This window comes from Triturus cristatus, chromosome 10 (genome assembly GCF_964204655.1).
Source record: "Triturus cristatus chromosome 10, aTriCri1.1, whole genome shotgun sequence".
Lineage (NCBI taxonomy): Eukaryota > Metazoa > Chordata > Amphibia > Caudata > Salamandridae > Triturus > Triturus cristatus.
The window spans coordinates 838,350,136-838,366,729 of record NC_140593.1 but is presented as its reverse complement, the minus strand read 5'-3'; the positions used below and the strand labels follow the sequence as shown (position 1 = coordinate 838,366,729).

General features: G+C 46.2%; 1 protein-coding gene across 2 annotated transcripts in view; it reads right to left on the bottom strand.

Annotated features, from left to right (window-relative positions):
• The window catches only part of CREBBP (CREB binding lysine acetyltransferase), a 1,382,831-nt gene that overhangs the window by 958,781 nt on the left and 407,456 nt on the right, over positions 1-16,594 (bottom strand). For both annotated transcript variants that reach the window (XM_085628465.1, XM_085628466.1), the window contains exon 10: positions 14,587-14,785. In XM_085628465.1, coding sequence (XP_085484591.1) covers positions 14,587-14,785 — 199 coding nt within the window. The remainder of the gene's footprint in view (positions 1-14,586; positions 14,786-16,594) is intronic.

The following is a 16,594-nucleotide window of genomic DNA, read 5'->3' as shown; positions in this document are numbered from 1 at the left end:
AACGTTGAGGAACTGCAGTGGGCACTAAGCTGAGTTCGGCCCGAGATGAATTCCACAGTCTCGGTGGGCCTGAGTTGTGGGAGTGGCCTATAGATGCAGAGGTCTGTTGTAGATCTAGGTCGGTGGAGGAGAACTCGAGAGTGGCGGGTGTGTGCATGCGAGGCCCCAGACCCTGACCTGGAGGTACACACCCGGCAGAGGGGCCTGGTATCATTCTGGTGTATGGCGCGCCACTGAAAGCGAACTCTGTCACCTGCAGCGATGTTGTGACCCTCCTTGAGCAGTGGTGATGGGCCGCCTGGATGGGCGCAGGACTGGCTTTTTTCCCCAAACGGCATTACTAAACAGAGCCCAGGGCCGCGACGCCAGCGAAGTACCCCTGAAGCTGTGATTGAGTGCTGCATGGAGGGAGCCTGCTTTTATGAGTGATTTTTCCCTACCCCCCCTCCTCCTTCTGGATCGGGGATTGAGGTGACTGAGGGGGGGCGTTCCTGCCAAAGTTGGCCTTGGCGACTGATCGGTGGATGCCCAGTGGGTGTCCTGGGTGGGACAGGGCCAACCTGCTTTGCCTGGACACGTCCCATATGCAGCTGGTGAGGCAGTTTATTGCTTCGCTTCACCTGCGGCCCCCCCCCAAACATACACACACTGTACATCGAGGAAAACCAGCGAGGCCATAGCCTGCTATTGATTGAAGGGGGGGGGGACACCCTTATAAGTGAACTTTGGAGGTGGTGATGGATCCTTCCTGTGCAAACTGCTCAGGCAGGAATGAAGTAGATGGCACTATGAACGATGCAGGGCCTGCTGGGGATGCTCATTTGAAGATTACTACATTTGGACAGTAACAGAAACGTCCTTGGCTGAGCTGAGACTACTACGGGGTACAGCTAAAGGTCAGTGACAGAACAGTGTGGAGATTGTGGGGTTGTGGGATTTCCCCCCTCCTTTGGCGCGGCTAGACGGGGTCCTGCGAGATAGAGCTCCTACAACCATTGTGAAGCTTACAGTATACCGAATACACTGGTGGGGGAAGGCGAGGAATAAGTGGCTATGCCCTGCGGGGGGCCCAGGCACTGTGATTGGAATACGGCCTGGGAGAGACAATGTTGGGTGGAGCCATCAAGGTCCGCTGCTTCAGATGGTGCCTGGTCGGTTGTAATACAGTGGAGTACTGCTGGGATGGGGCCCCGGTAGCTGTGAGATTCTGGGGATTGCATAACTGTGAAGACAAGCGGTTGCAGTAACTGAGTTGCCGTGTTGACCCAACGTTCACGAGAATTATATATAACCAACCTGATCACCATGGGCAGAGGGAAGTCTAGAACGACCTCAAGGTCCGGGAGGGCTGGATCTCACTCGCCTCCTTTGGAGTCCTCGTCCGGACACTCTCGGCAGGAGGAGGAGGGGGCCACATCTAACCCCCCCAGTGGATAAACTTGGACATGATCCTGAAAGAAATCCGTGATTCCCAATCCGCAATCGAAAACCAATTGGGTACAATCTCAGTGGAGCCTAATCTGCTTAACGACGATCACAGAAAGCTGTCAGATAAGGTGAAGACCACAGTGCAAACATTGGAAACGGTGGTGCCTCAAGTGAAGGAGCATGACGAACAATTGAAATAAATACGGCACCAAATAGAATCCTTACAAGCCCATGCTGAGGATGCAGAGGGGTGGGCTCGACCCAACAATATCAGGATTGTGGGCATTCCCGAGGGAACATAGAGCCCCAAACCAACAATCTACATAGAAGAGTGGCTGAAAACTACTGTGGCCTCCACAGGCTTATACACACATTTTACTGTTGAACGACCCCACCGTGTCCCCACACGTCAACCAATTCCTGGATCAAACAACCGTCCACTATTGGCCAGGATTCTGAACTATAGAGATCGTGATCTTGTGTTGCAGGCGGAAAGGGACAATGTTCCACTACAAGTAGACAATGCAAGGATCTCCATATTCCCCAGACTATACACTGGCAGTACAACATTAACGTTTTTCATTCATGGAGGTTAAAGCACGGGTCCGGGCAGCGTGCCTTACATTTGCATTGCTTTTCCCAGCAAAACTGAAAATTAATTACAATCCGCTTGCTTTATTTTTTATATGCCGGACAGTGCGTGCGATTGGCTAGATAGGACTTATCCTGATGTTTTGACTGACAGTCGTCTGGAGACAAGGCAGACGAATTCACAGTGAGGCCCCTGGAGACGCAGAAGGGGTCTCACCATGCAGAGAACAGGGTCCAGTCCCCCACCTCCTCAACAGGTAATGGAGGGCAGGCAATAGGCCCTCCGGTCCGCTGAGGCTCTCCGCGTTCCACGTCCATCCATCCATCAGTACCAGTCCTTCTGATAAGGCGCACAAAGATTCTGACTCGGAAGGTAGTATTGCATTATTCCCTTCAGGGTCTACGCAGCACAGTCATGATCCATTGGGCTGACTCAACAGTGTATAAGGAAGACCTGTGCCTCAATACAGCTTAAACAAACTAAATCGGCCCTCTAGATGGGCCATACCTAGCCCCGATGACTCTTTAGCCAGTTTCTATTGTACCGTTATTATGATATAATCTCACACACACACACGAAGGGGGAGGTATGAGAAGTCCTGTGACCTGGCCTGTCCGGTGCGATTCCACTTATTATATATTGGATTCTTTGTAAATCGAGCACGCAGCCTACCCCGTAGGCGAAAGCAAGAGTTAAAAGTGTACTATGTTAACTTTGTTTACACAGTTTGGTCGGGCGAAGTTGAATCGCTGAACCAGTATTGGAAAAAGATTGTATTGTTAATGTTACTGCTGCACTACCTGAAGATGGTCTGGCGCAATGGGGGGAAGGGGGGGTTATCTTCATAATTAATTGATGATGTCAATTACCAAATCTTACACTATTGTATCCTGGAATCTACGGGGAATGGGGTCGGTCCACATACAGCACAGAATAGCTGCACAACTCCACCGCCGTAAAGCCCAAATAGTATATCTCCAAAAGAGACACTTAATTCCAACTGAGACTCACAAACTGCAGAAACGCTGGAGGGGCAAACTATTTGCAACGGCATATTCCACCTTCTCTAGAGGGACCGCAATTTGGGTACGGGCGGGAATCCCCTTTTCCCTCGGTGAGAGTAAAATAGATGAGCAAGGTAGATATGTGTTGAAACGTGGGGCCCTAGATGGTAAACAAGTGGTATTAGGCTCCATTTACGCTCCAAATGTGCACCTGAACTCTTTCCTATCGCGGGTATCCCGGGCTCTCTCAGACTGGTCTCAGTATTTATCGCTCCTGGGTGGGGACTTAAATGCTGTGTTAGATGTGCATCTGGACCGATCCCATCCTCCCTTACCGAGCACTACTGCTGCAGCACAAGCTGCTACCCTGACTAGATGGACACATGGGTGTAATCTTTTTGATGTTTGGTGATCATAGCACGCGAATATGCGGGAATATTCCTTCTATTTCCACCCGCATAACTTGCATATGCGATTAGATCATTTTCTCTGTACACCAGATCTATTCTTGACCTTTCAACAAAGTACCTATTTGGGCAAAACCATATCCGACCACAATCCCATAGAACTGCGATTAAACTGGGGCAGAGTCCCAACGCCTTTCCCCACGTGGTGGCTGCAGCCATTGCACTTAAAGGATCAAGTGTTCCGCACCACATTAGCCATGACCATTACCACATATTTCAAAGAAAATGAAGGCACAGCTACAACAATGTCCCTAGAGTGGGAGGCTTTTCAAGGGACAATACGGGGGAAGTTTCCTTGGGGTCCCTAGTGGGAGCTAGAAGAGAGGCTGTTGGAGAGCACTCTGCAAGCACTAGAGGTGGCAGCTCAAGCGAATGCGACGGGAGCTGAAAGGCTGCAAGAAGCTAGGATAAAATATGCTGAATTATTGGAGCAGTTACATACGAACGACTTAAATGCTTATACATTACGCACACGTGCTGAAGCGGATAGGGCTAGCACACTACTAGCACACCTGATCAAACCTCAAGTCATTTCACTCCCATTCTTGCAATATAAAATACCCAGCACACGTTGGTTACTTCCCAAGCTGAAATAAGGAAAATGCTAATTAACAGCATGCATCTGTTCTTGGCATGTGGAGCTGCAGATCCACATACTTTAGCATAGATCGCCATCTGGTGTTGGGACCGGATGTTTGCACTTGTTTTGGTCTTAGAAAAGTCTTTGGAAGTCACAAGATAGGGGACTCCTTCTCTGGATGATAGTGCGCATGGGCATCGGCTCCATCTTCAGATTATTTTTTCACCAGCAGGGAAATGATGGAGTTTTGTGAAAAACATAAAATCATGCCCATGTGTGCTGTATCTAAATAAGATAATACTGAAACTGATAAAGATAGCCGGGGAGGTGGGTGGGCGTATGTGGATCTGCAGCTCTACATGCCAAGAACAGATGCATACTGGTAAGTAGCATTTTCCGCTCGAGGCATACGAGCTGCAGATCACATACTTTAGCATAGATTATATAGCAGTACTCCTCCTTAGCGGCAACCACCAGTAACTGTTGCAGTAGTTTGAAATAGTGTTTTGAGTACAGCCTGGCCCACACTAGCTTGTTGCGTTTGCACATCTACACAATAATGTTTTGTGAATGTGTGCGGCGTAGACCATGTAGCTGCTTTGCAGATGTCATCTAAGGGAATTTTCCCTTAAAATGCCATGGAAGCCCCTATCTTTCTGGTAGAGTGGGCTTTAGGAGGAATGGATGATGTGCGTTTTGCTTTGTGATAGCAAATTTGTATGCATTTGACGATCCATCTTGCAATACCAGATTTTGGTATGGGATTGCCTTTATGTGGTGGTGAGAAGGACACGAAAAGCTGTTCTGTTTTGCGAAAAGGCTTTGTTCTTTCAATATAATAAAGGAGTGCTCTCTTTACATCTATAGTATGAAGAGCTGTTTCTGCAACTGACTGTGGTTGCGAGAAGAATACTGACAACTCTACAGACTGATTGAGATGAAAGGGAGAAATGACTTTAGGGAGGAATTTGAGATTTGTCCTGTGGACCACTTTGTTGTGATGGAGTTGAAAAAATGGTTCTTGAATAGTTAGTGCCTGTAATTCACTGACTCTTCTAAGTAATGGCTACAAGGAAAGCGACTTTCCATATAAGAAATTGCAACTCGCATTTATGCAGAGGTTCAAATGGAGGGCCCATTAATCTTGTGAGAACAATATTTAAGTTCCACACTGGTGAGGGTGGTACCCTTGGAGGAATTATTCTTTTGAGGCCTTCCATAAATGCTTTGATGGCAGGTACTCTGAACAGTGATAGATCTTGAATATTTTGTAAGTAGGCTGCTTTTGCAGCGAGGTGTAACCTAATAGATGTGTATGCCGGATTACACCGTTGAAGATGTAGTAAGTAACATATGATGTGTTGAATAGACAAATCCAATGGATTGATAGTGTTGTTGGTACAATATATCACAAATCTTTTCCACTTGGCTACGTAGCAAGCTCTAGTGGTGGGTGCTCTAGCTTCTTTTATAACATTGATACAGTCAGGGGGTAGGTTAAGATGACCAAACTATGACCTCAGGAGCCAGATCGCTAGGTTGAGCTGTGCTGGGTCCGGGTGTCTGATCTCTCCATGGCTCTGGGTTAAGAGATGTGGGGAGAGATGTAGTTTTTGGTGCAGGACTAAAGATAGATTCAGTAACGTGGTGTACCACGGTTATCTGGCCCATGTTGGAGCAACTAGGATGAGAGTCAGTGAGTGTTGCTGCAGTTTTCGCACCACTAGTGGAATGAGTGGGAGAGGTGGAAAGGCGTACGCAAATTTGCCTGACCAATTCATCCATATCGCATTGCCTCTGGACAATGGGTGTGGATATCTGGCGGCAAAGCTTGGGCATTTAGCGTTTTCGTATGTGGCGAACAGATCCATCTCTGGTTGTCCCCAAGTTTGGTAAAATGGTTGAAGAACTTACGGATGACGTTCCCACTCATGAATCTGTTGTGTTTGAGGACTTAACAGATCTGCTATGCGGTTTTGAACTCCTGGAACGTGTTGGGCTAGGAGAAAAATGTTCTGTGGAATAGCCCATCTCCAAATGCTTTGTGCTAGTTAGGAGAGTTGCAAGGAGTGTGTCCCGCCTTGTTTCTGTATGTAATACATTGCTGTCATATTGTCAGTGCGGACTAGGACAGCTTTGCCCAGAATGTGTTTCTGGAAGGACTCTAATGCTTGAAATATGGCTAGTAACTCCAGGTAATTGATGTGGAGTAACCTTTGTTGAGGTGTCCACCTGCCCTGCATGGTGTGATGTAATAGATGAGCTCCCCAGCCGGAGAGCGATGCGTCCGCTGTTAGCACAATCTGTGGAACAGGCTCGATGAACGGTTGCCCTTTGGAAAGGTTTTTGGTGTTCCACCACTACAGAGAGCGATGCGTGTTACCGTCCACCAACATCAGATCTGTTAGCTGACCTTGAGCCTGGTTCCACTGACGTGCTAAACATTCCTGTAGAGGACGCATCTGGAGTCTTGTGTGAGGTACTATGAATATGCAAGAGGCCATCATCCCTATTAGCTGCATGAAAACCCGAGCTGGGAGTGTGTGTTGCAGCAGAAACTTTGTAATGAGGCTTTGCATGCTTGCTATCCTGGTTGGACTGGGCTATGCAAGTGCTTTTGAGGTGTTTGTCGCACCAAGGTATTTTTGTGTGTGGGATGGTTGTAGGAGAGACTTTGCGTGGTTTATGGTAAACCCTATGTCGTGAAGCAGTTGGATTGTGGCGTGAGTGTGGTGTACACACTGGTCGTATGACTTGGCTTTTATTAGCCAGTCGTCTATGTAGGGGAAGACATGAATCTGTTGTCTTCGCAGGTGAGCTGCAACTACTGCTAGACACTTGGTGAAAACACGGGGTACTGTGGTGACCCCGAATGGGAGTACCGTGAATTGGTAGTGCGGACCATCCACTACAAACTGGAGATATTTCCTGTGAGACGTGTGAATGGGAATATGAAAGTAGGCGTCCATGAGATCTAAAGTGGCAAGGAAATCGCCCTGTGTGAGAAGAGGAAGGACTTGTTGAAGGGTGACCATGTGAAAGTGGTCTGATTGTATGTACAGGTTTAGGGGTCTGAGGTCCAGGATGGGTCTCAGAGAGCCGTCCTTCTTTGGAATGAGGAAATACAGGGAGTAAACCCCTGTGTTTTGCTGATACAGGGGAACTGGTTCTATTGCATGTTTTTGTAGGAGGGAGATTACCTCCTGCTTTAATAGTGCTAAATGTTCTGTTGACATTGGACGTTGTCTGGGTGGTATGTTTGGCGGGGTAGAGGTGAGTTCCAGACAATAACCTGACTGAACTATTTGTCTCACCCACCTGTCGGTAGTGATGTTGTTCCAGACAGGTAGTAACTGTAGTAATCTTCCCCCGACCTCAGTGGGATGGTCCGGGGGAATGGAAGGAAGTCACTCGGTAGGGGTGGAGGCGGATAGACTGTTGTTGGGTTTGCCTCTACCTTTGTTATGGTTGCCTCTATAGCCTCCTCTTTGGTAACCTTTGGTGAAAGTGGTTTTGGCGGGACCCTTATAAGACGTGGGGGGGGGGGGGGGGGTTGTCAGAAGAATAGCCTCTGGAGGTGCCTCTGTAAGAGGAGTGACTAAAAGAACGTCTGGGAGCTTGCGATTGCAAAGCTTCCATTGATTTGGCTGGGTCAGTGTCTTTCTTCATCTTTTCCAGAGATGAATCCACAGCAGTACCAAAGAGGTGTTTTTGGTCAAATGGCTGGTAAAGGATGGAAGTTTGCACCTCTGGCTTAAACCCTGAAATGCGTAGCCATGCATGCCGACGTAACAGGACACTTGTGTTGATGGCTCTTGAGGCGGTATCTGCGACATCTAGAGCGCACAGAATGGAGGTGTTGGTGATGAGCTTATCCTCCTGTATGAGGTCGTTGGCCTTAGTTTTATATTTGTCAGGGAGGTGTTGCAATAGGGTTTCTAATTCATCATAGTGTGCCCTATCGTATCTGGCCAACAGTGCCTGAGTTTTAGCTATGCGCCATATATTAGCTGCTTGTGATGCCGCACGCTTGCCAGAGGCGTCGAAGAGATTTGTTTCTTTGTCGGGTGGTGGTGCGTCCCCCAATGTTTGTGAATTGGCCCTTTTTCTGGCAGTGGAGTCCACTAGGGAATCCAATGGTATTTGTCCCCTGATGTATATAGGGTCTGCTGGGGCAGATTTATACTTTCTCAATCCTGGGGTTAATAACCCTACCCCTAGGGTCTTTGAATACCTCTGGGGCGTGTCTAATGACTCCCTTTAACATAGGAAGAACAGAAGTGGACTTTTGGGCTGTATCAAATGTGTCCATTAAGAAATCTTCCTCCACAGGGTCGGTGTGTAAATCCACCCAGTCGTATTGTGAAGCCCTATGAATGAGTTGGTTGAAACCCAAGGTGTCCTCTGGAGGGGAAGGTCTAGAGGGATAGATGTTCACTTGTGGTATATTGGGGACGTCTGGTGTATTATATTCGTCCCATGGGTGTGGGGTTGAAGGCGGACTAGGATCTGGGTCATCGTCTGCACCCAAACCCCCCCCCATCATCATCTGAGGTGGTATCATCATCTGCTGGTGGAGGAGATGAGGATGGAGAAGGGGAGTGATGTGGAGGGGGAGGCAGAGGAGGAGGTTGTGAAGGGACTCTGAGAGGAGATGTTGCAATGTCCCTTTTCTTTGGTGGAGATGGAGCCGGTAGAGGCATATCCATTGGTCTCTTCTTAGGGCTTATAGTGAGTTGCCCTGTTTTAGGGTCCTTAATAAGCGTTTTTTGCAGTGGATCTGGATGAAAAAGTTCTGTTTGAGGTTGACCTTTAGGTGCCGATTTTTTCGGTGCCGAAGGCTTACGCGGCACCGATTCTGAAGCGGATCTGTGCTCTTTAGGATTGAGAGCATGAGGGTTTTTAGTCTCTGAGGGGGCCTGCGGGACCAATTGTTTCGGTTCCGAGGGTTTTTTCGGTGCCGGTGGTGTTGTACTTGGTTCCGATGGCTTTTTCTGAGCAGATGGCTGGGTACCAGTATGTTTCGGTGTCGATGTGGTAGTCGGCACAGTGGAGGAAGAGGGTTTCTTTTTTGGTGCCGGAGTCTTGGTGTCTGCTCCAACGGCAGGCTGACTCGATCCAGAGTGGCCTGAAGGCTTAGTTGTAGACTTCTTTGCCGGGCCCGGAGGCGGGGCGTGAGAAGAAGTGTCCCGGAGAGCACCTAGGGCCGAAGGAGAAGGTGTCATCGAAGCCTTTTGGGGGATTTTAGGGAGGGGGGCAGGGTCGACGTCAGTACTTACGACCCGCTGCCCAGGAGTGATGTCTTCGACGTCGGAGTCATCTTCGGAGTCGTTGCCGAGGTGTTTGGCCCGCTCCTTTTCTGGTACATCGACGCCCTCGTGGAAGATGTCGTCGGGAATATATGTCGATGAGCGAGCCATGGTTCGTCGAGCTCGACAGTCCCGAATAGTCTTTTTGGAGCGGAAGGAGGCACAAGCTCGACAGTCTCTGGCCTCGTGCTCTGGTGAAAGACACAGGTTACACACCTCATGAAGATCTGTGTGTGGAAATTTCGATCCCCACTGAGGACACTGTTTAAACGGAGTCCTTTCCATGAGCCACGTGCTATGGCCTAGGTAGGCCCGAAGGCCTTCGTCGATGACCGGAACCAAAGACTTCGAAGTTGAAGATGCGCGTCTATTAGGAATCGCAATCGAAAACAATACCGGAGAAAGGTGACGGATTGCGCGTTGAAAGTTGTATTGTTCAAGGTACCGAACTGGAGCGCGAGAAACACATCCGAGCCCGATGGCGGAAAAAAAAAAAAATCTGAAGATGGAGCCAATACCCATGCGCACTATCATCCAGAGGAGGAGTCACCTATCTCGTAACTTCCAAAGACTTTTCTAAGACAAAAACAAGTGCAAACATCCGGGCCCAACACCAGATGGCGATCTATGCTAAAGTATGTGATCTGCAGCTCATATGCCTCAAACATAGGACTTTTCAGGACCATTATACAAATCTTTATACGGCTCTCCCCCCCTAGATGTGACAGAAGCGACTACGCACTTCCTCGGGGAGATTGGACTATCCTCTATAACGGATTTGAACGCTAAGGAATTGGCAGCCCCACTTACCTTGGTAGAGATCTGCACTGCATTAAAGGGGCTGGCCCGTGATAAAACTCCAGGCTCCGATGGCATGCCTATTAAATTTTATTCAACTTTTGCAGCGTCATTGACTCCCAAACTATTGCAGCTTTATTCCACCTCACTTGCAGAAGGCGCACTACCTCCCACCACTAGAGAGGCAATAGTCACATCTTTATTGAAACCTGATAAGGCCCCAACTGATCTCACTTCTTATATACCTTTATCAATACTTAATACAAAATACTTAGTAAAATGTTTGGGTCAAGACTACTCCCCTTACTTCCTAAATTAATACACTCTGACCAATGTGGATTCATACCCAAACGCAGCACCTCACTAAATATTTGCCGTTTACATGCCCTGATACATGCAGTGGCTGAGACAGTACCACTAGCGGGATGCTTGTCACTAGATGTACGTCAAGCGTTTGACACTGAGTTGACCATATATGCTTGTCGGTTGACTAAGTTTGGGCTAGCCCCAGAATATTGCAATTGGTTAAATTGCTTTATACCAACCCCACAGCCCGTGCCAATACAGGTGCAACTATCTCTCCTGCATATCATTTATTGTGTAACTCGTCAGGGATGCCCCTTGTCACCCCTATTGTTTGTACTAGCACTAGAACCCCTAGCGCAATTATTACGTTGTGTCATGGCCCCCAATGGCATCCCAACAGGTGCGACAATCCACTATCACTTTACGCTGATGATATGCTGTTGTATTTTAAGGATCTGAACAAGGACATGCAACCCATAGCAGCCGTGTTTTCGCAGTTTGGGAACGTCTCTGGTCTTTGCCTTAATGCTGTAAAGTCTGTGGCGTATTCCTTTTATGACAATCACAACAGACCCTACTTACAGTTTGGCCACTTGCAGTTCAAAGTAGAAGCCAAGACTTTTAAGTACCAGGGGGTACACATCTACAGGACCAGTGCAGACACTATAGATGGAAATGTAGTCAGAGCAACTAATTCTCTTTGATCACAGGTGTCATTCTGGGCTACCTTGCCGTTAACAATAGCAGGCCGATTGGCCGTGTCTAAGATGGTTATGCTACCCAGACTCATCATTTTGTGAATCTTCCTGTTGTCCTCCCGACTTGGATGTTTAAAACACTGGATACCCTATTCTCATCCTTATTATGGGGGAAGGAGAGTCATTGGTTAGCCCTGTCCAAGATGCAACTTCCGAGCACGGTATGGGGGCTCCTGATTTTAAGGCATATTGCCTTGCTGGGCAATTATAATGGCTGGCAGATTGGTTAGCTGGCCACAATTTATTTGAAATCGACTACTCTCCTGAACGATTACAGCATGGAACACTACAGGCATTGCTGTACCCTGGAGCGGTCAGAAACAGGCGCTGAAATATGCACACATGCCTACCCCATATGCCCCCAATATTCCTCTCTGTGGCCTACCTCCCCGGTGTGGAATATTGTCAAATACTCTGTTGCGGAGCTGGACACAGGCATGAACGGAGACAATTGGAGACCTCTTTTTAGAAGGTAACTTGATGCCCCACGATGAGTTTGAATGTACTAATGCAATACCAGACAATATTTCTCATACATGCGGCAATCACACAATACATCCGGAGATACTGGCTGATCGATCAGAGGGAACCCCCTACATTTCAACTGGTGCGAGCCATTCACATAATGGGTCATGGGCACCACCTTGTCAGATGGCTGTACAGAGGACTGAGGGAGCATTTGATTACGCCATTCTCTCTTCAGCAGAAATTGGAAGGGGTGCTGGCAAGGGAACTGGAGGATAGAGAATGGAACATAACCCTAAAGCACCCTAGGCGGGTGTCCCGTAACTTAAGACTAAAGACAATACAACTTTTCATATTACATAGGGCCTACCTCACTACGCTGACAATACAGAAGATATACCCCACTACATCTGCTGAATGCCCCAGATGTTCTCATCAACTCACTGACTTTACTCACATGTTATGGACTTGCCCTAACACTGAGGAAGTTTTGGTCGGAGGTCACACGGGGTCTATCTCAACTGACGGGACATTCTCCTTAGACAACTATAGAGGCTTGTCTGCTGGTTCTTTTCCCTCTCCCAAAGAAGGAGACTTTACTACGCCGCTTTGTGGAGCTCGGTAAAAGGCGAATTACACAGCGCTGGAAATCCCGCACGTCACCACGTGAAGGAGGATGGAGGGAGTAGGTTGTTAAATGGGTCGTGGCGGAGGGAGAAGCGCTTCGGCGTAAGCTGTCTAGGGGACTAAGGAAGAAGCCGATCTCCCTGGATTGAGCCCAGCTGTTGAAACAGTTTAAGGCAGAAATTGGTGAAGAGACAGAGGGCCCCCAGAACACGCAGACCACACTGAATGACCATACAGAAAGTGCCTAATTCTCAGTTGTTTTATGATTTGGACATACATGTTGGACCCCCTCTTTCCCTCTACCTTTCCTCTCCCCCTCCCTTGTTCTCCCACCCTCCTCTTGTTCTCTTGTCCAGTATCGGAATGTTTGCCCCCAAAAGCAACTAGCCTGCAGGGTGGTGATTGGATAGTATTGGCAAAGTTCTAAGGGAAGTTTTTTTTGTTTTTTGCGGGGTGGGATGTATTGAGGTAGGGATAATGGAAGGGTTTTATTGGCAGGGAGGGTAAAAGTTTATTAAAAGACATAACCATGTATACGGTATCATAAGAACTGGTGGATAGGTACATATTTAACTTAACTGAGGATGAAAACGACATCACTGATTGCACAATTGGTATATCTGTATGGAAATATATGTCAATATATACTGGAAATGTAAAATGCCTTTTAAAAAGTCATGCAGAAATATATAACCTGCCTGTACACTAGTGAATACATTAAAATATGTGTTAAAAAAAGAATGAACACTAACAAACCACAACTATGGGCACAAACATGTCATGGCAATTCATGTCACGGCTCTATTTCTCGACACAAGCGCATTAAATTAATAGAAATTGGATACTTCCCCTACGCATGTTTAACCTAACCTAAATTTCAATAAAGAGGTCCACTTTGAGCAAGTCCAAATATCAAAGTCTGCTCTTATGTCAACAAAAACACTGTCAAGAGGAACCTTATCTGGTGGGCTTGTATGACTGCTACCCTCTCTAAGGAAAAAATCTCCAGCCCTTGCCAGATACGATTCAAGGTAGTGAACCACCGCAGGTTGACAAAGATGAAAAGGACGCATCTCTCAACAAAATCCATTATTGCCAGAACCACCAATCTGATGTGAATCATTCCCACTCTTATGGGTAATCCCACAGACATCTTCCCACAGAGCACTGTCACTTGGCCAAGGGAGCAGAGCATCTCAGACACTGTACACTGCCTTCATTGAAGTCACAGAAGGACTGCCTTTAGCAATGTTGCAGTATATTGACTGAACTGTGGTTACTACAAGTAATCCTGCTGTTACTACTGTCTGACCTGTGGTCTCCAGTGAGTGGGACTACCCAACCTATGTTCCACTCCTGTGCAATGTTTCCGCAAGCTTTGCAGTTTATTTTTCTTGCACTCCAGGGATTATCTACTGGGAATCTAAACTGATTCTTCAGCAAGAAATCAATCGGATCACTGAATCGTGATCTGCAGTTTAAAAATCACATTTTCTCAGGCATCATGGTCTCGGTACCATTGAGCCTATACTCAGTTTTTGACTTGTCCTTTTTTCTGCATCCAAGGATGATTTTGAGCAAGGGCTCAAAATTATTTTGTGGTATGTATGACAACCATGTCCCTCAGTGTTCTCATGGGAGGTGTATCATCTATTCACTATACCCACCCAAATTGTGAAGACTGTCTCCTGGTATCATTTGTGGTACTATAAAGTAACTCATCGATTTCTCCAGAAAGGCTTTGAAAAATTATAAATTTTTAAAATCCTAACTTTCTCTCTTTTCAATTCCTTGGTCTCTGACAAATATTCAATAATGCAGAGCTGAATGGAACTAAGAAATATTTGCCCAGGCCCCAAAAGCATTTACACAAAGAACTTACAAATACTCTACTATGTGGAACAGGGAGCACTGACATCCAAAATAATGCACTACACGTTAAGTGAGGAACAAAGCAAAGCACTTATTAATGATGGGTGAACAGTTGATGTTGGGATTAAGAACCCACTTTTCACAAGCACAAACTTCTCACCATAATAATCCAAGAGATCCATGCTCACCGACATAGCAACTGGCTACAGTATCATTTACTTTTTCTACCCAGGTCTTGCAGAGTTCATTGACACCTTACGTTTTAAATAGTTGAACAGGTCATCAGTGTTAGCTAATATAATTTAAACTACGATGAATTCATCCAGCACATGGTCTACTCATGGACACTTTGGACAATCATTAATGTAGTCAGTACTCACTGGAGGGTCTCACAGGCTGGGCCTGGCCCATAATGGTGGCAGCAGTAACCTGTGGGATAACCGGTGGTGCAGCTCCCGATGCCTGTAAAGGAGGCTGGTTAGTCAACATCCCTTGCTTCTGTAAGCGAGATCGCCTTTTCTCTTCCAGCTCTTTCTGTATTTTGTAGATCTTCTCGGCTAACAAGTGATAGTATTCATCCTACAAAATTGAAAATGATAAGACAACATTGTAAATTAAATTGCAAACTGATGTGCACAGTAAAAAAATGTTTCAAATAAAAATACAGATGTGTTTGCATGTATGAAGGGTCATAACAGGGTATTTGCTGCAATGAAATATTTTTACATTCCAATCCTTCAGAGACCCACACTGAAACTGCATATGGGAAAGACCAACTGTACACACCACTCATTGGACAGAAATACATCTGGGTAATCAATTGGAACAAATCTGCCTGCAAGAGAGCTGCAGTTCTTATTCAAAGCATTATCCATGTTGCATATAATGTGGGGTTTTGGGCAGGCAGTTAAGAGGTAAAGTGTTTTAAGAATATCTTCATGCCTGCAGATGATCCAAAAGCCATAACCCAAGACGGCCCTGGGTGAGAAAGGGAATGAAGAAAGGGTACTGAAGGCCTCAGCTCAGTGATTAATGCTTTAACAAAGCACAGATCACACAAAAGGTCCCACCATAATGCTTCCCCTTTTCGATACTTTATCACTCCTTCATGACATACCCCTAGTCGTTGTATGACTCCATAGTCCGATAATTTATTGGACGACGGTTATGTGCAAGCTGTCACAATGCAGCACAGAGCATACGAATAAAGGGATTAACTGAAACTAAAATAACTTTAAATACATTGTGAACAGTTTTAAAAGACTACACTTCAATATGGAAGAATTCATGTGGGTTGGGTTGCAGAGATTGAAGATATGATGGCTGTTTATCAATTCACCACTATTCTGTACTGCAATAAAGAAACGCCCATGCCTTGTCACCTCCTGCTGTAACATTCACATATCCATAGGATAATTCAGGAGATTTGAAGTCACATTTCTTTCTGCTTTTGCTTGCCTGGTTGGGTTATAAGATCCATAATCTCAACAGGCATAAAAATGTGAGAATTCCTTTTCAGTTGTATGTTCTGTAAACACAATATCGATTTTTCGCACAATCTGTACAACATGGTTCCAGTTCTGAACACGCATTGAAAATGCAATAGGTCTCACATTTGATTGCGTTAGAGCTATTGGCATTGTAAATGACAACATATTTTACCTATGTGTTATGGAGTGTATGTATGTGGTGTGTAGTTGAATTATGTGGGTTGGATTAGTACTGTTAGTTGGAGAATTGTGTAGTGTGGCTTTGTGTAGCGGAATTATGTGGCATGGTATGCAGTCAAATTACGTGGATTGTAACTATGTGGTATTGAGTGTACTGGAATTTTGTGGACTGGGATTGTGTGTTATGGAGAGTATTTATGTGGAATCATTTTGTGTTGTAGAGTGGTATATAGTGGAGCTTCATTATGCGGCGCGCTGTTTAATTTTGTGTCATGTGGCATTCTGTGGTGTAGATTGGAAGTATGTGGTGTTGAATTTGTGTGGGGTGGAACTGCGTGGCTAATTAACACTAACTTGTCAAATGAAGCATACCACAGAAGCAACCACTTTCAACAATCACGCAAGATGACCTACGCAAGAGCGCAAATATTGAACACAAGCACACAAAAGCAGATACAAAGGATAAATGCAGCAACCCTCAGTTCAGGCAGCACAAAGTAGTGCTGCAAAACACATTGCAGACAGCTGAGAAACAAGACACACAGCTTAAAAACCAAAAACATAAAAGGAGTACTAACGTTACATAATATAATGCATTTCATTCTGAAGATATAACCTCTCGTTGTTCCCAGAACTTGAATTGGAAATATAGAAGTGCAGGTACTCTCTCCCCTTTTCCCTTCTTGATCTTCTTGAGCACTCCACGCAGAAGTGGTGT